The sequence below is a fragment of the Protopterus annectens genome, chromosome 8.part0 (genome assembly GCF_019279795.1).
Source record: "Protopterus annectens isolate FY-2018-M chromosome 8.part0, PAN1.0, whole genome shotgun sequence".
Classification (NCBI taxonomy): domain Eukaryota; kingdom Metazoa; phylum Chordata; order Ceratodontiformes; family Protopteridae; genus Protopterus; species Protopterus annectens.
Window position 1 is genome coordinate 825,461,440 of NC_056741.1, and position 26,314 is coordinate 825,487,753.

The following is a 26,314-nucleotide window of genomic DNA, read 5'->3' on the forward strand; positions in this document are numbered from 1 at the left end:
CTCTCCGACTACCACCTAACACTACGACCTGTGAGCGATGCTCTTACATAGCCAAACTGGAAGCAAAGCTCTCTATTCATCCAAGACTGGACTAGACAGTCAAGAGGAGAAGGTAAACACTTGCACTACACCACACTCATCACATAGTCCCTCAAAACCTACACCACCAAAACATACACACATAGAAACACAAAACACACAGCTACATTTGCGGTGGCTCTCAACAAAAACCTGACCAAGCAACAGAGCCCTCCAAAGCAAAAATGCAAGCAACCTCCACCCCCCCCAACACAACCCAAATGACACATAGCCCACAAACTCAGGGTGCCACTCAACCACAGCCCATAAGGCATAACAACGTACCCAATACTCTAGTCATAGGTGACTCCATAGTCAGGCACACTGATGTTCCACTCACCAGGCTAAACAAGGAGAAAGTTACTGTCAGCTGCCTGTCAGGTGCCAGGATCCACCACATAATGCACATACTCAGATCACTCCAAAACAAGTACAAATATGACTCTGTCATTGTCCATGTTGGTTTGAATGACCTGAGACATACCTCCCTGGACTACATGAAAAGAGACATGGAGGAGCTCTCCGATCTTGTAGCCCAGGCAGGTATGACCCTAGCCCTGAGTAGCATCCTGCCATCACCCAGAATGATACCACAGTACAAGGACAAAATGATTGACTTCAACAATTGGCTAAGCTTCTGGTGTCATTCTAAGAGGATCCAGTATCTGTCTGCCTGGGATGACATGATCGACAGACCACGATGCTTTGCCAGAGATGACCTACACCTGTCACCCTTGGGATTCCGGATACTGGCTAAAGCTCTTGCCACCCCTATAGTGCCTGTTTTAGGCAAGGTTCAAATGGCAAATTCATCACCATAACAGGTACAAGCAAGCAAAATCTGTGGGTACTGCTATTCAATGCTAGAAGTCTAAACCTCAAAATGCACTCACTTGTGGCACTCCTAAAAATGGAGAACGTCGACATCTGTGCAGTGTCAGAGAACTGGTTCAAGGCTCCAGATAGCACCCCTGCATTACCAAGCTATAATTCATACCACACCTTTCGGCCACCTAACCTGGACCGAAACACTAAAGGAGGAAATGTGTCCATATTCATTAAGGATAGCCACACCTCCAGGCTAGTTGCTCAGCATAATACATCCGAGATTATCCAAGTGCAACTAACTCTGCCAAGACCGCAATCCAAATTGTAGCTTGCTACAGATCACCCACCATGCCCCAGGATTCCATCTCCTCATTTCTTGATACACTGGAAAATATTAGGCTACAGCCCAACACCCTAATAATGTGCGATTTCAACTACCCCACCATTAACTGGGAAAACCACTCATGTTCCAACACTTTTGCTCAACATTTTCCGGAATTCGTAAATTCCAACGCCTTGGATCAACTTATCTACACCCCCAACAGGGGCAGCAATATCCTAGACCTGGTCATTACCAACATGGGTGATTGGTGTTCCACACCAAAGTTCAATTCCTCTTTGGTCAGATCTGACCACAAACTAATCTCCCTAGACATCCACATCCCCCACCCCCCCACCCCACTAGGGAAACTAACGTAAAAAATTTCTCCAAAGCCAACTTCATGCTTCTTAAGACAAAAGTGGCAAACTTCACGGCACCCATGCAGACAGACAATAGAGATATGACTGCTGAATCCTACACAAATGCACTTTATAAGCACTTACACGAGTGCATGGAAAGTGCAATCCCTAACAGAACCAAGATGATATTCTCCAAAAAAAATGAAGCCGATTTGGTGGTCTCTTGCCATAAACAAACTCTACAACAGAAGAAAGAAACTGTTGCAAAAAAGAGTAAAATCCCATGATTGGAGGAACTCCCTGGTCAGCCTCAGTAAGAAGCTGAGCTCCCCCATAAAATCCTCCAAAGCTAGTTATGAAAACAAAATTGCCACTGATTCTAAAGACAACTACAAAGCATTCTATAGCTATGTCAAGCATCTGAATGTCGACACTCAGATCTGCTCTGTGTTACAGCACAATGGCACTAAATATACAGAACCAACTGATATTGCCAACATCCTGGCAGATAGTTTCAGTGCTAACTTTACCCACCTCTCACCCCCTAAAGGACCCATCTCTGTACCGGAAGAATGCAAAGCTCCTGTAATCGTGGCTGCACAGGTAAAAACCACACTCTCCAAAGCCAAGAACACAGCATCCATGTGAGACCTGACAACATCCCAGGCTGCATTCTACATGAACTACAGAACTAACTGTCACCCCACCTAAGTACCATGTTCAGTCATAGCCTCACTTCAGGCTTTGTGCCCACTGAATGGTGCACAGTAATGGTTATCCCACTCCACAAAGGGGGAGCCACCAAGGACCCTGGGAACTACCGCCCCATTAGCCTGACGAGCCTCGTCTACAAGGCCATAGAACATGTCATCATGGAACTTATAAACAAAGACATTAGTAATCTCCAAACTCTGGACCCTACCTAGTTCGGGTTTGTAAAAGGCAGATCATGTCTCCTAAACCTGATAGACTTCTTTGAAGCAGTCACCAAAGCTGTAGACAAGGGTAAGGTGGTTCACACAGCCTATCTAGATCTCGCCAAGGCTTTCAACACCATCCCCCACTCTGGAATTATAGATAAACTCACTAAACTTGGTATAAATCCCTATGTCACAAGATGGGTTGCCAGCTGGCTCACTGACAGAACCCACACTGTGAAAGTAGCAAACTCCAAATCCGACTTCAGACCAGTGACAAGTGGAGTACCACAGGGTTCAGTTCTGGGTCCTCTCCTGTTTGATATCTACTTCTCTGAAGTACAGGCTAACACAGAAGGTCTTTGGCTAACAAAGTTCACAGATGAATGCAAACTAGGAGCCATAATCGAAACTCCTAAGGATGTAGACATCCTACAAAAGGGCCTCACTGAGACAGATGCCTGGTGTCAAAGCCATGGCCTCAAGCTCAATGCCAAAAAGTGCATTGTCATCCCCTTTGGTAAAAACTCTGTACCCATGAACTACAACATAGGTGGTAGTCTCCTTAACACCGAAAGTGTGATAAGAGACCTTGGAACACAGGTGGACAGTAGTCTCTCCTTTGATAATCACATCACCACAGTACTCATGAAATCCTTCTACGTGGCACACCTCATCACAAAAGGTTTCTCATCCAGGAAAAAAGAGGTCATTGTTCCCCTCTACTTGTCACTCATTAAACCCATTATAGAGTACAATGCCCCTTTTGGTATGTACCTCACAAGACATCTACAACAACTGTAAAGCCCACAGAAATACCTCACAAAGATGATTACCGGCCTCAAACAGATGCCCTACGCAGACTGCCTCAAAAAACTCCAGCTTTGCTCCGTCGCATATCGCCTACTCAGAGGCGATTTCTGCCTAACGTACAAAGCTATGTCAAACCCAGAGCTGTTGGACATGCTCCACTTAAAGAAATCCCTCCAGGCTACATGCTCTAGGGACCTAAACCTGGTCACCACAATAAACAGAACATGCTGGAGGGATAGATTCCTGTCTGAGAGACTCCCCCATACTCTGGAACAAACTACCTATCTATATCAAACAAAGCTCCTCATTAGCACTCTTCAAGAAAAATCTTGATAATTGGATGGTAAATAGAAAATTCACCCTGGGGATCACTTCTGTGGCTTTGTTCAACAGTGGCACAGGAAAATAATTTTCTTGGATGGCGAAAGCCAGGGTACCTTTTTGGCTAGGCTTATATAGGCCCTAGGGCCAATAGCCTAGTACCTACCTATGAAACTATGAACCTATTAGATTTTAGGTAGCATATAGGAAGGTTTCAGTGCAAGGGTTAATCCAGATTCTATACACTATGAGATGAAAGGGTAATTCCAATAATAAGACAACTGTAATGGATTGCATTTGAGTTCTAGCTTGTTAGCAGGGGCGGGATAATAATCATGATTAGGTAGTTATGAGTTAGTCACCTGGCATGTGAGCTCATCCTGCAGAGAAGAGAAACTCCTCAGTACATTATGGATGAGGTAGCGAAATACCCAACAAGATACCTGCAGGATATATCAGTACACATGCATATCAGCACAATGTAATCTGCAGCCTCACAAGGTATGATCTGTAGTCTGTCTAGTGATGAGAACACAGTGGCTGAGTGCAGTAATAACAGTCTTCTCAGACCTTAATTACAGATAATAGTCTGACCATGAAGCTGAGCCAGTGGCTATTTGAAAAATCAACATAAAGAAAGATTGTGCTTAAAGTCTTACTTCAAAATACTTGAATGACTGAATACTTTTAAAGACTAAATTGTCATGACCAGCAACAGGCAGCCATGTGAAAAGGGTAATTCTTGTCTTTGCCTGAAGACAATGACTTTGGTCTTGTCATAGTTAACCATAAACCAATGTATCCCAAACTACTAAAGATCATTGTAAAGTCTTTGCTAAGTTAATACAATATGGACATTGTGGACATACTTGTCCTTGTCCATGACAAATCACTGACATACAACACTGCCTTCAATACTAGTTTACATAATCCCAATAGATTAGTACCCCTAGCATCCATGGAGTCTTCAGACAGGTTTCAGACATATCCGTATATGTATTCAAGCTTTTAGAAACTGCAGGGTCCCTTTTTCACATGCAAAATTACAGTTTATCATGCCAAGAATGTCCTCTGTCTCTCAACAATCTCAAATAGCAGAGCAATGGATAAGGATTCAAAAAGTGTTTTTCACTTCTTTTTCTTTTCTTGAAATTTAAAACTGTGTTAATAATTACAAGCTGCCCCATTTCAGGTGCAAAGTTCCCTTCCAGCACTCAGAAAGGCCCTCTTCCATTTGTAGAAATTATTGAAGCACTGAGCACTGAACAAGGTTTCAAACATATTTTTAAATATAGTGAAGCTTTCAGTAACTACAGTGTATCTGTTATGGATGCAAAACAAACTGGCATGGCAGAAAAGTCCCCTCACCACATTTTCAAGAATTATGGGAGCACTGAAGAATTTTTTTCTATACATTTAATGCTGTTTTGGACTGCAAGACGCCTTTCTAATTGTAAAACTCTTCTCTGCCACACCAAGGATTTCCCATCCCTCTGTGTAATCCAACTGAGTGGGAGTATTGGCAAGTTACAACTCGTAAGACAAGTTGTCTTTTCTTTCCAGGTCTTCCAGTATCTTCACTTGAAAAGTTTGTGTGGTATCAAAAAGCATGGCAATACGTTAATAAAATTTAACGTACACATACCTCTGAAACACAGCCAAAAAAAGAACATGAAAAAACATGAACCAAATCACAAACCAGTAAACAAAACAAGCAGTGCAACACAGAAGAGTTAAAAAAAATCTGAGGGGAGGCTTCTTCACACCCCCACTTAGTCACTTACATATATATTTGTTTATTTATTTTCTTATGTTGTTGACCAGACTGGTTTTACTGGGCACTGCCCATTTTCAAAGGAGACAAAAGAAAAAAAAATAAAAGACAGCATGTAGTGATCCAATAAGGATGGCAAAGGTATACTACAAGTAGAATGAAAAAGTGTGATACAACCATGATCAGACAAACTGGCATTCTGCAACATTACACAGTAAATGAGAAGTCAGTATAAATCAATATGAACAGGACTTCACCTCGCAGACCCAGCTGACGTAAATACACAAACTCAGTGAATGCACTATCTCAGAGAAATGGCAAACTGCACTTCAAGGTGTATATTTTTGTTCCTCATTTTGACTCAGTAAGAGCAACCCTGGAAACAGGAAACCTTCTAACACTGCACTGTGAAAAACAACTTTGAGGAAATGTGACTCAAACAATGCAAATGTAGCAAAATGAATGCTACCTAAACAAGAAGAAAAAATTTGAAGTGATAACCTTAAAGTTCATGAAGATAGCATTTAATAATTCATTTCTCTATTATGCACCTTTGCGTCCCACAATGAAATTCATTATTTTTGCTATTTTATTTCTGAATCAGGACTCCGCAATAACAACAACCAAGTCTTGCAGCCCAAAATGGCCATCATCTTTTAGTTCCAGTCAAGCTCTAGATCTGAACCCTGATCCTACTTGTGGATTGAGGTTACTCCTACAGTCAAGTGAGGCCTTGGTGCAAGAATCTAATCTGACCCCAAGATTATCAAGTAACTTTTGGATCCTCCACTGTTTACAGATCCAAAAGGGTGGGCAGTTTGTCCATGCTCCAGGAATTGTGTCTCACCTGCTTTGCCTTTAGACATGCATCTCAAGCAGCAGTGCATTTCCAAAGTAAGATTTGTACACATAGTCTCCGATGGAGACTGGCTGTACCTTCTTGGAGGCAACCTTTATTTGGTACATACTCCTAGACCAAATGTGTGTGTGTGTGTGTGTGTGTGTGTGTGTGTGTGTGCATGTCTGTATGTTTAAGAAAATATTTCAAACATTCCTTTAGTCAAAGAGCAGCACTTTTGATAGTCTTATCAACATATGCAAAACTGAAAGATGTTCATATAACAAAAAGCAGCATTCAATAAATGCAAGCAGTATTCTTTTGTTTTTGAAAGAGCACATCTAATTTTCTGTCGTCGTTGAAATGTACATTTGAAATGTAGATGATTTGAAAGGGTTTGTTGTCTGCCAGGTGTAGTGTTGCATTTGGAATTGTTTCAGGTAGCACATAATCAGATTGTACGAAGTTGTTCTTGAGTCAGGTGAGCACTCTTCTGCTCACCTTCCAATGCATCTTTAAACATGTTAGGATATCAATATAAAGTATTTTCTGACTGCCTGTTTGACTGAGGCATCACAGTGGCAGTCTCTTTACTCAACATAGTCACTACAAGGCACATTCTTTTTGAACAAATGTTTGCAGTTCTTTCTCAGCAACTTTTATTCCTCAGTAGGAACAACAAATGATCTGGCTTGCTCAATGTTTTCATAACTACTCCTTCCGGCTGCTTCTGTGTGGAACCTTGACGCATTTGATCGATGCCCCCTTTTCTGTGAGAACTAGCTGCATACTCACTCTGTCCATTGTATTAAAGACGAAAATGGCTTGCGTTTGGGTCATAGCATTATTGTTATCTAGGCTGGTTCGTATCTGTCGCTCTTGAACTGAACTGATTTTTTTTTAGGTTGCAGCAAGGAAGCAGAGGTAGGATTTCTACTGTTTCATCTATAATCCAGTAACAAATGAGCAGTCATAAGGCTTTGAATATGGAAAAGAGTACCATAGATTTCAGCAAAACAAGTGTAAGACTATGTAACAGGCACTATTAATGTCCTGAGGCTTTTTCCATAGTCTGAAATGACCATTCAACTGTAGGTAGTTAGGACTAGAGGTCTTATGCCAAAATTCCCAGGGCTCTAAATATCTCTTCAGTTTCATTCTTGCATACTGTGGACCATTAACTGATGTTACTATATCAGGAATCTTCTGTCTGGTAAACATGGCTATAAGGAAACCAATTATACCATATATATTTTAGTATGTGTGAACTTCAAAATAATAATCTGGACAGGTTAAATACATGTAGTCTTGAAAAAGAAGCAAATCTTTTTTTTTTTTTTTTTTTTTGGTTTTCTCCATGGTCTTCCTGGAACCAAACAAAGAATCATTTTTTACCTTACACTATTACTATGAGATGGATTAACATTGTACATCCCAAATTCTCATGCTTAGTTTATGTGGACATCCCTGGTCTATATAATATGATTTCCTTACATTTCACATTTTCTAAATGTAACTTATTTACCCTTGCCAACATTTCTTATTAGCTAGTTATGTGATATTATTTTATTAGCTGTAAACATCAAACTTTGTATACTAATCTTGTCACTTAATGAAACTGAACATTTCTTTTATGGCTTCTTAAAGCACTGCATTTCTTTATCATTTTAATATACTTTTGGAACTTTTTAAGCTTTTCTTCAGTCATAAACAACTATGGAATTGTCCAGCTTATGTTTAGTTTGTCATCAAGCAAATGTCCTTGCTCTTCTACTAAAACCAAATGTCTAAATCTTCTATCTGCATCTCTTTTCCTGGCTTGCATTGCACAATTAAGTTATACAATGGTAGTTTTAATTGCATTATCTGCTGTCTTTGTGGTTTCTTGTACAATAACTTCTTAAACATAAATTGCAATAACATATAATCTTATTTCAATCAGCACTCTTTTCAATAACTATATTAATGGAAGGGTTTATAACCATATACTATTACAAGTGGGTCTTTTTCTATTTATGCACACTTTTATCACATCTTTTAAAGATCCTGAACTCATAAACAACTTTGATTAACTTTTTATATAATCGCTGCACTAATTCCACTTCTGCGTGGCAGCTCCTTATAACATGACTGACTTATTCACATCAGTAAACTTTTGTGTAAGCATTTCAGTTACAGAATGTAAAACTTGTATTCTTGTTCTATACTCCAGTATTATTCCACATCATGTTCCACTAGTATAGTTAATGGTAGATACTACATCATTCCAGGAAATCTCACAACCAGAACAGTAGCTGGCTCATCAACTAGTACCCTGTACAGTTCTCCAACCTGGAGCAACCCCCTTACCTTTAAGTCAAAGAGTAAAAAAGAAAGTTCCCCTCAGTGAAGCATTTGCTATAAATAAACACAGAAAGGCATTCATAAATAGAATTTAAAAAGCAACTCCTCTTATCTTCAAATCTATCTGCTTTCTACAGTTAAATTGCTATACACTGAGTATTATATCTGTAATTGTAAATGCAACATCAGCATTCATTGATAATCAGTGCCAGTGTTGTACTCCTGCTTTATTGGCACCTGATGATTATACTTCCTGACAGTTTGTGCCCAAGAAAGCAACTCCCTTAACCCCACTTTAATTATGGCTCTACTCATACCGACTTGTTTGTCCTCAGATGGAGAATTGTTGCTTATATTATCTCAGTGTCTGGTCTCAGGATTTCAATGTTAAAACACAACCCATATATCTTAGCTCAGTAACTCAACCTTCACACCTAGTATATTCACTTTGATGATGTTTTGTGTCATTGTCTTCAGCCTTGCATCATGATCTTCTTTAGTATGACCCATACTAGTATTTCATGTTGAAATGACAACACAGTTAGCATCTTTGATTATCTGCATATGCTAGGTGCTGACTATATACTAAGTGAATGTATCAGTAATAGGAAATAAAACCAGAAAACATGAAACACTCCTCATCAGCTGTGATGTTCTAACATCCCTGGTGTATATCAGACATAGAAAAATATTTTCCTCCTATCATGGCAAACATCCCGTTTTCAATTGTATGAAGTAAGTAATTCTGTACTTTTATAGATTTGTATAGATCTTATGGCTGTATAAAATATTAATTATATTGGGTTTTCCAACAGTAGTCATGTTGTTAACCAATTTCATAAGTGCAGTGTTTTTCTTAACCACACACATGCATATGTGCTTGCGCGCTCACACACACACACACACACACACACACACACACACACACACACACACACACGCACACACACACACACACACACACACACACACACACACACACACACACACACACACACACACACACACACACACACGCACACACACACACACATACACACATACACACACACACACACACACACACACACACACACACACACACACACACACACACACACACACACACACACACACAGTCCATATAGTTGAAAAACTTCTCATTTTTGCTTCTTAAATCTATTGGAACTTTCTCTGGAGCATGCATTGCTGGTAATAATGTAGCTTCTGCCTGAATGTGATAAACTCCTGGCAGACAGATCAGAAAGTTAAGTAAAAAAGAAAATAGCAAAAGGTACTAAAGCCAAAACACAAGAAAACCAAACGAAAGTCACTTCTGGAAACCAGACAAAAACCGAGAAACCTCCATAACTGCCAAAACAAATTAAGAAGGCAATGAGTAACAGTAAAACACTGTACCAATAGTTAAACTAAGCACTTTCATTTGTAATTTAATGTGAACATCTTCAGAGCTGAAAAGCAGTACAGTCATACCCCTTAAATACATGTTTCAAACAAAATCACATGACATAATTAGATAATACCACCTGATGTTTAAAATAAAACTTACAATGATCCAACAGAACAATTGATTCATAAAAAAACTTTTTTCTGAATGGGTCGAAAAGAATATAGATAAAAATGCATATATAATGCTGAAATATATAAAAAAACCTATAATTTCAAAAGGCATTTGATATTGATAGTTTCATTGAGACCCGTAATCTATCAGCCTGCAAACAAATTTGCCAATTAAGCTCTTTGACTTCTAAATGGCTTTTGATATCCCCACAAAAGGGACTAGGTGTTACAAAATCTACTACAAAAAAATGCAAATTTCTTTAAATTAACACAGACCAATGAATGCTTTGTCAGGGTGTTCGTAAAATTCTAATTTTTAATAGCTAACAAGTCCTCACTAATTCTCTTGTACAATTTTCTGATTGTCTTGCCTACATAAAAACATTGACATGATTTACAAGTAGTCAAATAAACACAAATGTTGAACTGCATCTGAATCTACTCTTTGCCCATAATTGCATTTTGTTGTGTTTAAGAACAACATTAGATCCCTCATTGATAAACCTCCACAGTTTGCAGCCATTACATCGGAACATACCACATCTATTTGTAGTCTCATTGTTGGAAATGTGTCGAACAACTTCTTGAAATCATAATTCTTTTTGTAACTAAATCTCAGTTATGAACCCAAAACTTCCCTAAGATCCCTGTTTCCCAAACTAGTATTCTAATATCTACTGATAGTCTTCCTAATGTTGTTGAAATCCAAAGAAACAGGTAAAGGAAAAGCCCTTGTCATGGACATATCCATATTGTTTACCAAATTTTGATTATTAGTGATATTACTTCTATGATTGATGCTGATATTACTGCTAAGATTGTTTAAACCATTCAAAAGAATGGGAAAAAAATCTTGTTTTCTTTAAATTCCTCACTTCATCAATAATATTGTTACATAAGGTGTCAGGATTTCATTAAACAGATGTCTCAAATAAATAACCTCATCATCGAATCCATTGTCAATGCTAGCCAGGTGACTAAGCCTGATAAACTGACTCTTAACAACATTTTTTTCATAAATCCAGGGTGCTGGATGTTTGAAATAAGATAATTGTTTGCAAAAGTAGCCTTGCTAAAGATGCTACTGTGAAATGTCCTTGCCACACCATCCATTGATATTTCAATATCCAAAAACTGCACCATACTTCCAAAACATCCTTTAGTAAAGGTCAAAAAATTAGTACTGGCATTTAACTCAAGAATGCAGTTTTCAAGTTCTTCAGAATTACCCCCCCAAACAAAAAATAGGTCATCAATGCACCTCCTATAAAATGCTACCTTTTGAAACATAGTATGTACACTGACAAACTTATATTCACATCAAGTCATCACAGAGTTAGTAAAAGAAGCTGCCATCCTGGCACCCATAGACACATATTTTTTCTGTTTAAAATAATTTCCATTAAAGACAAAAATTATTGTCCAAAACAATTTCAATAAGAATACAAATGGTGTTAATAAAACCCACATCATAACTGGTGAACTTGCATAAATAGCTTCTAAAAAAATCAGTACCAATATCTTGTGGTATGTTAGTGTAAAGGGACACAACATCCAAAGTGAACAATGGCTTCTTGTGACCCGTAAAAACATATTGATGCAGTAAATCTAATAATGCCCAAGAGTCCTTCAGGTAAAACCTAGAATTCTGTGCTAAAGGGTTCGTAATATAATTAAAAAAAAAATAAATAGTTTGTGTTTTACTCCCATGTGCTGCTATGATAGGTCTAAAAGAAGGAAAAAAAAACTCCTTCTGTGATGGTTTTGTAGGTGCTAAGAATTCCAAAAACTGATGCATCTTAGGAAATTCCACCTGCAAAAACTCAAAGAGCTTCACATCAACCTGTCTGTGATGTAAAAATCAAATAAAATATTGTCATCCTGATGAAAATTATGATTAATTTCATTGACAGATGTCTGTTCATAGAAGTTTGTGTTGGCTAACATATCTGACAGGACACTAGTATAATCAGTGTTGTTCATAAGTATAATGCCTTCATAATTTTAAGCCCCTTAGCTTTCCTAAGTTCAGACAAAGCTCCAGAAAGTTAACCTTCATCCTCTTTAAGTGCATCATTGGTTTGCATACCTTCAGATTCTCACACTAACTGTGCATTCACAGTGTGAATTCTTTTCACAAGATCAAGTTCTCATAAATCAGACAATCCAAAATCAAACTTAGTAATGGTGTTATTTTGATATCAACAACATGGAACTGAATTTTATATTTCTTACTCTGATATTTGTTTGTAAGCACCTTGTGAACCAATGGTTTTACATGATACCCAGAAAAGTAAGCAATTTACACATTATTGGCTGCAGTTTACTCTTTAAAATTCATTACCTTGAATGTTTGGCCAGATATTACATTATTCTGTATGCCACTGACTAGTCCGCACACTTATGTTTCCATTATTAATTCAAAACGTTTGTTGTCAGATTGCCACCTAATTCTCTGATTGTGTCTTTTCTGCGTTTTATTTTGATCAATGTTTGCTCTGCATATATTCTTAATACAGAAATGTGTGCAAATAAATCTTTTTGTGACTTTGTCCCAGCATATGCAATATCTTAACTGAAAATGTATTAATTATGCTATCCCAATGATTTTCCCATAATTTTATAAACCGGATTAATCACATGCCATATCCTTTTAATCATGCTTTTAGTCTCACTTCATAAAGGATTTATAAGTAAAATGTTTCTCATGCTTTTCTTTAGCAGAACTCTCACAATTAATTTTACTGATACTACTTGTTTTAGACTTTTCCTAAATCTCAAACAATTTAAGAGTCTTCAAACTTCTTTGAGTATTTTAAGTTTTCAAAAGCAAATTCACTCACTGCGTACACATAAACCACTTTATATAGTACTAAATCTGATTCTCTAGGTAATTTGTTCCATGTTTAATCATTTCTGATACTACATAAGATTATGTCATAACCTAATAAATAATGCAACTTCAAATCCATAGCATTTAGCTAAGCTAATTAGTAGTAACTTAAGTATCTATATGTTCAGTGGGACATTATGCCTCATAAAGAATAAACTGTGAATATATGGCAAATTCTTGGGATTTCAGTATACTCTCACCTTCTCAATATTTAAAATGGATTATAATTTTCAGGCTTCTTTCTCTGCAACATGCATAAATGGATCTACTTTAGTAGATGGAATTCCCAGAATGACAAAATTTAAATTATTGAGACAAGAAGACCGAAATTGCTATAAAAACGAATGTTGAACATAGGAAGAATGGAAATATACTGCACATGTTAAACAGCAGTCAAACTTCTGAATGGAGATCACAGAGCATTCAGAAAAAAACAGCTGTTCTATTTAAAGATACATTTTAACATAGAAATGTAAGTTAAATGGTTCTGTATGGAGATTGCAGTACAGTAAGGATTGGGAAATTTACCCTTTTCCCCAGTGTAGTGGGAGTTGATATATATATATATATATATATATATATATATATATATATATATATATATATATATATATATATATAATTTGCAGAGGGCAGGGGGCGGGGCAAAGCCCCTCCAATGAGAAGTCACTCCCTGCAAAAATGTTAAAAAATTATATTTATTTCTTAAAATATGTGTCGAAATGGAGTAGCTGTTTTTTGTGAATTGTCCACAATCTCCATTCACAAGTTAGAGTGCTGCTTGACATGCACAATAGGTTTTTGTTGTCCCTAAGTTCAGCTTGGTAAACATTCATTCTTACAGCAATTTTGGTATTCTTGTCTCTTTAACTTACATTAGATTGTTCTGCCAATTCAATCATCTGAAATAGATCCACATAATCATAGCACATTTGTATGTTTCAGGTTTGCCAGATATTCCATTCACAAGAATAAATCACATTTTTGATCCACAGTTTCCATTTATTGGACAAATTACCAGAAGAAAGAGAAGTTCTTTTGTAGCTGCAACTGCAATTTCTCAAACAAAATGTAAAATAACTTATTTTCAATTATTTTTGACATAATTTGTTATATGGGGTTCACAATTCCTCAAAATAAGTAAAAGGACATAGGGTATTGGCTAGGCTTGTACTAGTCTGCAGACTGATTGCCTAGTATGAAATTATGACACAGACTACTTGCATTCAGTACAGGGAAAGGATGATTTATAAGCAAATGTTATGATGATATTAACAAAAACAGCTCTAATAAGAAGACACCTAGACTTAATGTACAAAACATTGCCTGTTAATTAAACCATGGCAGTTTAGATGTTGTAACCCTTGCAAAACCCATGTTTTTATATGTGGTTATTTATATGGAAAGGTACAAGTGTCTCCATGATCTTTCAGAAGTTTATAGAGATGGATTCAGTTCTATAACTGTATCCAGAAGTTGGGCCACCTTGCTTTGTGGCAGGAACTGCTGTTTTCCAACTTGAAGGAAATTTGGATATTTTCAGAGACTTACTGAAAGAGTGAGGTCACAACCACTATAGGAAAACAAGACTATGTTTTGGCAGATATATATTTTTAAAGGAGGTATCATGAATTAGAAGCTTGAAAAGAAGCGTGTACTTAAGCATGGAAAATGACAGTAGACTTGAAAGTCCCAGGTGTCAGGTTTATAACTACTGTGTCAAATCATCTGACTCTGAGGATTTCTGTTGCTTTCACAAATTCTGGACTAAAATTTCCATAGCAAGGGGCTGCCGTTTGTTATGTTGTTGATCCAGGTTTGTTAGAGCTCTTATGAGACCCACAAATTACATGACATCATCAAAACAGCACCTTTGACAATTCTTCGGGAGGGAAGCCAGTATATTTCTCACCTCCATTTAGCATGTGTCCCATGTTTTGCACATCTTGCCTAAGAGAAAGTGCTAAGGTATTTGAACTTAAACCAAGCTCTTGACTACATTCCCCAGTGTGTTCTTTATTGTGTTTATTTCATTTTAAAATGGAGGGCATTGCAAATTACCACAACAGAAAGCACTTCCCCCATGATAATTGACATAAGATCAATATACCTAACTTTCGCTATGTGGTATAGCACAGATGATTAAGACCCTAATCTGCACTTCATCCTGGGTTTGATTCCCTCAGTCCCTATTTGCCTATTGTGGCACTGACCAAGTACATTATCCAGACAGTGCCTCTTTTCAAACGAACAACCAGTTAGCAAAACATATAAATAAAACATAAATGCAATTATACTGCTGGTCACTTGGAAGAGTATGGCATTCTTGATACCAGAAAGTCAACCAGAGAAAAGGAAGACCTAATAGCTAAAGCTAGTTTTCATTTTCCTAGATTGTATCCTAGGTTGAGTCGTGGTTGTTGCTAGTTAGTGTACCTGCTCTTCAATTTATACCATGGATGTGGACTTGAGAGTAAGTAACATCAAACATGAATGGGGCATGTGCAGATATTAACAGTTAGATGCATGTCAGTTTCTAATATGACTAGTATCATTACAAAACTGCATATTTTTCTGTAACTTAATTACCAAAGAACAAAACTCATCTGAAACAAATCCATACAGTGGTGCATATAAGCCTCTATCACTGGCTTTTACCATCACCCAAATGAAGGAGTCATTCAGGGGCCAAAGATTTGCTTTCCAGAGGTGAACAGAAATTACATCCACAATATTTTACATTTTGAACAAAAACAGGATAGTTCTAGAAACAGCAACAGGAAATTGAATTCAAAGAAACAGGTCATGAGCTTGCATACTATTTACTTCCAAAGCACTGAACTGTGTCAATTCTCTAAATAGTTTTATATAATTTTTTTTTTTTTTTTTTTTTTTTGCTGATATGTTTAATGGGTCATGCTTAATCACTTTGCATTGCTGCATTGTCCTCTCTGTCCTTCCTTACACGTAAGCAGTTAAGAATCTTTAGCTTATGTTTAATATATGACTTGCATATGAATAGTTATTTATCTGAAACTCTGTCTGCTCCTGTGTCACTGTGTTCATGACTGACAGTCTCTGTAAATCATGGTGACAAATAAGAAATGCACACAGTATGATCAGAACAATGATGACTAGTCCATGGACGTATGTTTTTCAATATTCTAAACCATGCTTTTAGATGCTGTTCTCCAAGCCTTTTATTATCTCTGCTGGTGATGACATCGCTAATAGATATGAATTCCAGTACAGGCTAGCTTAAAATGACATTCATTTGCCTGCTAACATAATCAACAGGAAGCTAACTGATTTTAAATGTTACCTGCTGCTCACTTAAGAGTATTTATGGCAGCATACATATACATATTCACATACATACATGGATATAACACACACACACACACACACACACACACACACACACACACACACACACACACACACACACACTAGTAGGATGTAATTACAACAGCAGGATGCAGTCAACACACATAAATAGTGACTATATTTATCATAATTCTGCACAGCAAATCCAAAGAATTATTTTATGACCTTCTATTATTCTTTTGAAATATAGCCTCATACCAGGCTGTGAGCACTTCACACTATATTCAGAAACTTCAGTAATGCTGAAACACTGATGTTATAAATACTGACAAACTCTACTGTTCTAACATGAATATTTAATTTTGAAATTGAAAAATTCATGATTTGACAAGATCCATTTTAAAATGAACTGTTATCTTAGTGTACTGGTCCAGAAGAAATGAGCATATTTAAAATATATATATATATATATATATATATATATATATATATATATATATATATATATATATATATATATTTATATGAAAGTACTTATTTCAAGAATTAATATTAATAACTTGGGAGGTCATGATAAAATAATATCCCTTTTAGTGGAGTTTGAAGACCTCAAAAATGTTTTGTGCCCCCCCAATGTTAGCCGTTATACACCATAACACAAATTATTATCCTTCATTTCTTAACTTAGGCACTAACACCTTCTTTGTACTGTTGCATGTATAGCATTTTTTTTCTGTTGCAGTAATATTAAATTTAAGTAGGAGTGGGGCCGGGAACAAGAAAATAACTTCATGTATATGGGGGCAGTAGTGATCCTTTTAACTAAACAGAGCAAAGGTGATAAAATGTGATACATTTCCATTTGGTATTTTTAACATGATGTCAGAAAGGAAATATTTCAGAACCTTTTTCTGTGCTAAATAATTCCAGTAAGCCATACCGTCCTAATCAAGAAAACCATGAAAAGTTTATGTGACTGCATCTTTGTAGAGCTACCACAATACAGTGATAGATGTTTTTAATTTGCAGATTACGGAAATAACAGGCTAGACTCCTGGCAGAAGTTTTAAGTTGACATGTATTGATACTAAATTCTAGCTAGAGTAATGTTTAAGAAAGATGATCAACACAAGGAGGGGGACATGAGGACCATAATTTTCCCAAAGTAATGGAAATTATTTTCTATATAGTGTTGCTATATATGTTACCAGTATTTATAGATGAAGTCTCATGGTGGAATATGAAGGCCCAAACAGCAGATATTTAATTTTTACACTGAATTCACTACTAACATTGTCGGCAAGGAAATTAAATGCCTGAATGGGCATGTCTATATAAATAAATAAAATAAATTTTTTTATGTGGGGAAAATCATCAGCATCTCCTAAAATCTGTGAATTTAGGTTTATTCATTCATTGTTATGTTCATAATTAGTTACTAGGCTGGGAGTCCAGAGGACCATTGAGTAGCCGATCTCAAATTCCCAGCTGCCCCCAAGCAATGTCTGGTTAAGTGACTTGCTTAAAGTAATTCAGCAGGCAAATGAATGCTGTAGGAATCAAACCTTTTAGCACAGGAGCTATAGCTCATAGCTTTAGTCCACTGCAAGTTGTGGCATGGTCATCGGAATTTCTGCCCTGAAATTTACCTCTGAATAAAGACACTCAGGCCTGAAGTGATCTAAACGCATAATTACATTGGTGGTATGGCTTTAACATTGAAAACTGCATGACTGCAACTTCTTTCAAGAATAATAATTTAAACATCCCACATTGCTATTCTGCGATAGTCATTCAGAAAGTAAAGTATCAACACTATTTATTTGAAAACTGGAAAGTGACTTTGGAAAGCAAATGCAGGATCTCTTTCTGAGATGCAAATAAATTACATTACTATCACCTGAGATATAGGCAGCCCATCTTTACCTATAGAGAATAGGTAACCTATAGATTGTACCCTGACTGGGGAACAAATGTCCTTCAGCAGGGTGTTAATCTACAGGTAATACCCACTGAAAAATGAGACTGCTGCTTCATGGCAGCATATCAAGCTGCCATGGAGCTTGGACTGAAAAAAAAACTAATGGCCGCCATTGTTTTACACTTGCTTAGCAGGACTTTTGTGTTTAGTGAGCGTAAAACATAAAAAAGTAAAATAAAAATGTGTGTGTGTGTGTGTGTGTGTGTGTGTGTGTGTGTGTGTGTGTGTGTGTGTGTGTGTGTGTGTGTGTGTGTGTGTGTGTGTGTGTGTGTGTGTGTGTGTGTGTGTGTGTGTGTGTGTGTGTGTGTGTGTGTGTGTGTGTGTGTGTGTGAGAGTTTATGCATGTATGAAAGTAAGAGAGAGAGATGACAGAAAATAAATGAAAGAAAAAAGTGTGTGTGTGTGTGTGTGTGTGTGTGTGTGTGTGTGTGTGTGTGTGTGTGTGTGTGTGTGTGTGTGTGTGTGTGTGTGTGTGTGTGTGTGTGTGTGTGTGTGTGTGTGTTTATGTCTGCATCTGTGAGTGAATGCGTGCATGGGAGCTGAAGAGACTCTGTGTGTGTGTGTGTGTGTGTGTGTGTGTGTGTATGTGTGTGTGTGTGTGTGTGTGTGTGTGTGTGTGTGTGTGTGTGTGTGTGTGTGTGTGAGAGAAAATGAAGAGTAAGTGCTATCGGGTGATCCCTAGCAGCAGCAGCATCACATAAGAGGTTTGCATACCTCTTGTATCGCTCAACCTCTCAGCACAAGAAATCTGGACAGAGCCACAAATAACAGAAAACAAGGATCAAATGTACAGACAGATTTTAAATATTGCTCTTATAAACTTAGAAAGCTGCTAGAATAACAGTGGTTCCATCAGCATATATTTTTCTAAAGGATATAAAGTCTAATGAATATGATCCCCGGTGATTTCACAGAGCATTATAAATTTTATGAGGAGTGGACCTACCATATGTGCCAAAAATCTGGATATTCTGCAAAAATCTAGACAGTTGACAGGTATGCTCTCAGATCTTAGCTCAAGATAACTGGATGAGCCTAAAATAAAGGGGGACAAAGGCTCGAAATAAAACATATTTTACATGAATATTGGGATTTGTGTTAGCATGCATTTTCTGAAGCAGAGGTGTGACTGTGAGAGAGAGTGAGAGAGTGAGTTGGACTACTGGTAGTAGCAACAGTAAAGAAGGTGTCCTACCTCCGGACCATTCAGCTGAAGAAATATAGATAAAGCCTAAAATAAAGGGGGAACAAAGGCTCAAAAATAGAAAGGGGTTTTAATTATTCCTCTTATAAAATTACATACTTGCTTAAATAAAGGATTTCTGTTAGCATGAATTTTTCTGAAGAAAATAAAAGTCTGAAACTCAAATGTAAGTCATTATTTAGTAAATTAAATCTCCAATGACTGCCAACAAACCAAATGTCTTAGGAGTAAGGGACCAAAAAATAAAGTATATACCTGGATATTTTTAAAATGTTGTATTTTGAATGTAAAATGCTTCCTCCAACACCATTAACATATACTACAGCAAGTTTGAAACATTAGGCGGAGGAATTATTTTACATCCAAAATATATTAAAAGAATATATAGTAATAAAAACATAATATTAATAAGTAAAACACAACAATTTTACAGACAGCCCATTCTCTAAGCACAATAATGCCCTCTAGGGTGTGTGTTATTGTGCAAATAATGTCCTTCCAGGGGTGTAGAGCCCCGACATAGCTTGCTTAGCAGATACTGTGTGGTAAAAAAAAAGTACACAGAATGTTTATTTTCCAAATTAGTTTGACTGTTCTTAAAGAAAGATTAAACACAGCTTCATTAAATAACTGAATAAAAGTTTAATTTACTACATATGGCTTAAATCACTACCACAGCCTTGAAGTAGTTTACATCAGGTCTATTTTATGCGCTCGAAACCCGAAAAACCCGAATCCAAATAGCACGACACAAAGAGCAAACCACAAATATGTCAAATGTACTAAAGTGCACAAATTTAAAACCTTGAACCGTCATAGTCGGCCAACCCACCACCTGCAACACACTACCTACCCAAACACAATAAAAAAAACACATACATACATAAACCAAAACCCTACTTCTAACCCTAAATTAAAGCACCAAAACCCTACTGCTAACCCTACACTAAACCCCACATACACAAATATCTATGCACTATCCTTAATCCCTCCCTAACCCTAAGGTCCGTAACTACCCACACTTCCCCTACGGAGCTATACCCAAACAAACTAAATATTTCACGCACATACACTTAACAAAACCCTACACTAAACCTTACATACATTACCTACACAAAACCTTGCATACACTACCTACCTATGCACTTACCTTAACCCCTCCCTAACCCTAAGGTCCATAACTATCGCACACTTACCTTACGGAGCTATACCACAGATGGGCCAACTATGCAAATTTGATATTTCCACTTTCGTGGTTTCGTTCGTTTGACATATTCGCGGTTCACTCTTTACGTGTCACGCTATTTAGATTCGGGTTTTTCAGCTTTCGAGCACATAAAGCAGACCCGTTTACAACTTTCACTACATCTTGAAAAGTTCTAGAGAACACCTGCTTAACAGAACACAGTCACTTAATCTCTGACCAATCAGCATTCACTTAGCATTTCATTAGTGACCTATAGCAGTCCTAGGTAGAGTTACTCTGATCTCCATTTTTCTGATTTGCTTTCCAGTATTCTATTGTTCCTAAATGTTTTGGTCAGGTATAAAAGGTACTGAACACTTACTGGGGCCTTTTGTCAAGGCAGCAACACAGAACAGTTCATTCTGGAGCAAATAAATGGAAGCTATGAAAGTAATAGCATACTGACAAAATGACTATAGAATTAATTTGGTATAAAAAATATATTTTATTAAGCTGAGCATTAAGAGACTGGTTCCCCCTAATTAAAAGTTGTACTACAACACTATCGTTTTTTTAACTGCTTCATCCCAACATACCAACACAGCATATGGGATTCATAAACACTGCACTTAACCACAATGATGATTTGAGGTTATGTACAACAAGCTATGACCAGTCTTTGGACCATTAACTATAACAGTTAGTGAGTCCACTCTAATTAGTTATAAAGGACAAAACAGGTGCTGTATTGATACAAATTAGGAATTTTCAGGTTCAACCCTAACTCCCAATAACTGTACCTAATGCTGCTGAATCGTATATAGTGTAAATAGTTATTGTTTTCTAGTTTAAAGGGAACCAAATGTTCCCTTTGGTGCTCAAAGTATGAGTTTCGTTTGTATTCTTCTATACTTGGCATTTTGAAATTAAATAAATGCAATGTAAAAAGAATGGCATGTGAATATTATTATCAGCATACCATGAATGAATCCTTACACACAATGGATGCACAATATATGCACTTTAATTAGAGCACTACGGTGGATGCACAATGCATGTACTTTAATTAGAGCACTGTGTCTGAGATCCTTGTGACATAGCACACCTTATCATAGTCCTTCGTTAATTACTCACAAGGGCACTGACTGGAGCTCATTTTCTGAATTGTGTCTTCAAGTCAGCCTCAGCAGTGCAGCTCAATAACAGCCTTCACTGAGCCAAAACGCTAACTTTGTTAACTTTGTGTGTCTAGCGAAAAACTTTTTATTTTGCTATTCCTTAAATATACACCTAATTCTCATATCAGGAGGAGTAGGTGGTCTCAAAATATATCAGTGATATCTCCTTGTTGGAACGAGTGAGTGAGTGAGTGAGTGAGTGAGTGAGTGAGTGAGTGAGTGAGTGAGTGAGTGAGTGAGTGAGTCAGTGAGTGAGTGAGTCAGTGAGTGAGTCAGTGAGTCAGTCATGTAATAGGCTGGCATCCCATTCAGAATTAGTTCAGTCTTGGGTCCTTTGAGTGCTGTGATAAACTCATCTCCCCACAACCATGAAATAGATTAATTAGACTATCAGAAAATGAATAAAAAATGAATGATTGAAGACATTAAAACATACACATCCAGTTATCTCACAAGGCACCAATTTTCTGTTCCCAAATCCCAGACTGTTTTACAGAATGAGAACTGTAGAATCTCAGAGTGTAGTAGATCAACAAATAATATCAGTCTGCACATTCCAAACAGCAGTGAATAAACTCATCTTCACTTTGCTAATCTGCTTAGGGATGAATTATTTGTTTATTCAGATGTCCTCTCTGCTGCCTTCTTTGGCTCGCCCCTTTTTCCAAAATTCACTGCAGAGGAATACAACCTGCACTCAAACTTCCTAAATTTGTGTACCTCACACAGAGATAAACCTGTTTCCTGTATCTATAATTATTTGCACCATTACCCAAATGTCCCTACCACCTGGAAGCAAGCAAATGTTATTCACATCCCTTAGGTCACTGCTCCTTTATAAGTAGCTCAGTTCAGACCGGCTTCCCTAATTATTGTTCCAGTACAAGCTCTATGAAAAAAAAATCAACTGACTGAATCTATAACTAAGCATGGAATTCTCCACAGGAGATATCATGGATTCAGAACTTGCCTAAAGCACCATAACTGCAGTCTGGGTATTGACTAACCACTTCTTCAAAGAAATGAACAAAGGTCATCGGGCCTGGTGTCATTTTTATGTGCTTTACCTAAGGTTTTGACTTGTTCAAAGCAATGAATGAAGGTAATCTGGCCTGGTGTCATCTTAATGTACTTTATCTAACTGACTGGTGTCATTTTTATATACCTTACCTAAGGTTTTGTCCTCATTAACCAACACTTAATTTATCCAGATCTTAAATACTACCTAGTCTTGCTCAAGATCCTGTTTTTTCCTGATCATCTATTTACATTGCATGAGTAAAACTTACAAATTCCCACCTTCAGCTTAAACAGGAATGTTTTGGTGAATGACTTGTTTGTTGTATATATTAAGTCCAGCTTTTAGATCCTTCCAGTCCTAACATAAACCTTATAGGACATGTAGATAATACAGGCTTAACTAATCAATCCCTTTCAGAAGCCCAAATTAATACCTCCTACAAGAAGACTGGAAGACTGGTTTCAAGCCAAGCAGCTACTGAAAACTAAGATAGAGCTATTAGGTGCTCTTAGCAGGTCCGGCAGTATTAAAATCCTGCAATATTTGATTTTAGATGGTCACCATATTGAAAATGTACCTTACTTCAAGTATCTTGGCATTTTGTTGACCCAACATGTCTCTTTCCTACAATATGTTATTACCCTAAAAGTGAGGGTTCACTACTAACTTTCCACTAGACAAAAAAAAATCCCCTAAAATAAAACAGAAGCAAGACTGCAGGTTATTTTCATTAAATTTGGTTTAGATTGTCATTGTTTCACAATGCATGAAGTCTGATAGCTTCCTGCTAAGGGCTTTGTAATTAATCTTCTGTTTTTAAACAGTTGCACTTAGTTTGTTGACATCACAAATGTTTGAAAATATAAATGCATTATTTATTTAAATCCTTTATTTCAGTTAAATCTATGCAGATTTTTGTGAAATAAAAATACTCAGAACTGAAAATAATGTTAATGTAAACCAATAGAAGTATTAATGTTTTCCTTCTGCAATACAAAGCAAGAAAGTTAACTAGTTTTAAAACTCTGCAACCCCCATGTGGGAGGCTTTATCTCCCCCAAACTTAAATATTGTTACTCTATGACTGTTGCAACTCAGAGAAACATCCAAACTCTAATAATATATACATAAAATGCATTTTATATTTTCTCAGAAATGGCATGATCTTGGTGTGAGAATAATATAAATTTGTAGGAGTAAATTCAAAGTCTATGACATGGGAAGTTACAAGAGGAATTTGTTCCCCTGGAAAAAATCTACATATAATTCAGCAATTATGAGTAATTATTGCAAATCAGAATTCATTTGCATAACTTGCATATATAATCATTAAGAGCTTCAAAGAAATATGTTCAGTCTTCAAACAGCAATTTTAATCAAACAAGTATGATTCAAGCTAATGCAAATCCTGCAAACACATTGTAAGCATTTTTTAACTTGTTTCTCTACAGAACTTATCCCTCAGTCTTCTGTATTTGCTCTCCACCCTGGTTTTCTATAGTATCCTAGCAACAAGACCAATGTAAGCAGTAGGGCTTCTTTATCACTAGGCCTTTCCACTAGATTTTTAGGAACATTAGGGGGGGACTAAAAGCTTTCGTTAGACAAAAGTAAGGCTGCCCACTGCCCTTCTGTCCTGTCCTTTGATATCAAAGACCCATGCTAACTCAGTCTTCAGATGAACTCTTTGCCTTATGATGTCCATTCTGTTTCAATAATGCAAAAACCCAAATTAAAAGCCTCCTACAACAAGAACTGAAAACTGGTTTCAGGCTAAACAGGTGTTAATGAACCCACTGAAAACTAATTCAGTGCTCTTTGGTGTTCTAGCAGATTTGGCACCATTAATAACATTTTGTAATATCTTCAGTTTTGAAGGTCACTAACGTTAATGAATAAATTTGTAAATTCCATCTGACTTATAACTCCTGTGAATGCCATCCTTTTATTTATTTTGATACTTAATGTATTTCCTTTTTACATTTCCTTTGATAATATGTTCTGTCATGGAAAATACTAGATAACAGTATGGTCACATTGAATGATTAGTTGTGAAATATGTTTTTATGTGTGGATAATGTAGTGTACCATGTTCAGTCTGTTTTCTATTTGCTGTTATTATAACTTATGACTAGCGTTCCATTGTATACCTTTACCTAACTTATTTACAGTGTATTATTTGGACTTTCTTTCTGCATTTCTGTGCATAAAGTGCTAACTCGCCCAATGTTGCTTTATTTGTAGTAGATCTGATTTTGATCTGTGCTGATTCTACTGCTTTGAAGGATCTGTTAATATTAGGCTGGATATTCCATGTTTAGTAAATTTTACTGCTGCCTCATATTTTGCTGTATTCTGTATTAGGAAGTAAATGTTCATGCTCTACTGTTCTTCTGGAATATGTGTCTGTCATCATTTTTGTTGCCAGAAGGTATTTAATTAATTTCTTAACTCCCAATCTTAAACACTATGAGCGTACTGCTGCTGGCATTTAAATCCTTCATGTTTAAATACCACATTTCTGCATGATAAGTGAATCATTTCATATGTTTTTTTTTTCTTCATTGGCTCAGCTTGACCAAAACAGTCCTGTAAGATCGTTCTAAAAGCTTAGTTTATGACCAGTAGCCTCATTTAATAAAAATAACCAGAAGGTTGATTATTCCTATATTGACTATACATATTGTAACAAGCCTATGTTGCAGTCAGAAAGAAGTTGTACACCTGTTGGAACTAACTGATAATGTCTCTGAGAATCAACAGTTTTTCTAAGGCTCGAAATGAAGACATGATGATATTGTTTGTTTTTTGTCTTTTTGTTCACTGTAAAGGTATAAAATGTGGGTTGATTCCTGCTCTGATATTTTTGGAGGCCTTGACATGTGTGGAGTAGAAGTGATCCACGGAAAAGATGGACTTGATCACATAATTGAGGTAAGGTGCCGGGTTACTGTGACAGATTACATTGTTAAATTAATAGTAGAATTACTGTATTTATATTACATCCACCAATTAATAGAGCTCTTATTAATCCAAGAATACGTCATTAAGATAAAGAGTTCAGATTAACATAAGTTTTGAATAGAACTAACTAACAACTCTGCATTCTGATAAGAATACTGCCTATGTGATGTGTTATGTGTTATTCTGTCTTAGTTCATTGCAGCAGTACCTTTGTTGATTTGGGTAAGAGATTCTTGCCTTTGAAATACAGAAGAGGGGTGGGGAGGGTGGCCTAATGGTTAAGGTGTTTGCCTTACAAACACAAGGTGCAGGGTTTGAGTCTCACAAGGAATAATTGGCTAGGCTTAAAATAGTGCAACACAGAAAAAGAACCTCCTGCGCGAAGGCAAATACATGGCTCAACCATA

At 36.8% G+C, this 26,314-nt stretch overlaps 1 protein-coding gene across 5 annotated transcripts in view; it reads left to right on the top strand.

Annotated features, from left to right (window-relative positions):
- The window catches only part of SYN1 (synapsin I), a 2,007,545-nt gene that overhangs the window by 1,546,234 nt on the left and 434,997 nt on the right, over positions 1-26,314 (top strand). For all 5 annotated transcript variants that reach the window (XM_044080298.1, XM_044080299.1, XM_044080296.1 and 2 more), the window contains one exon: positions 25,775-25,877. In XM_044080298.1, the coding sequence (XP_043936233.1) occupies positions 25,775-25,877 (103 nt within the window). The remainder of the gene's footprint in view (positions 1-25,774; positions 25,878-26,314) is intronic.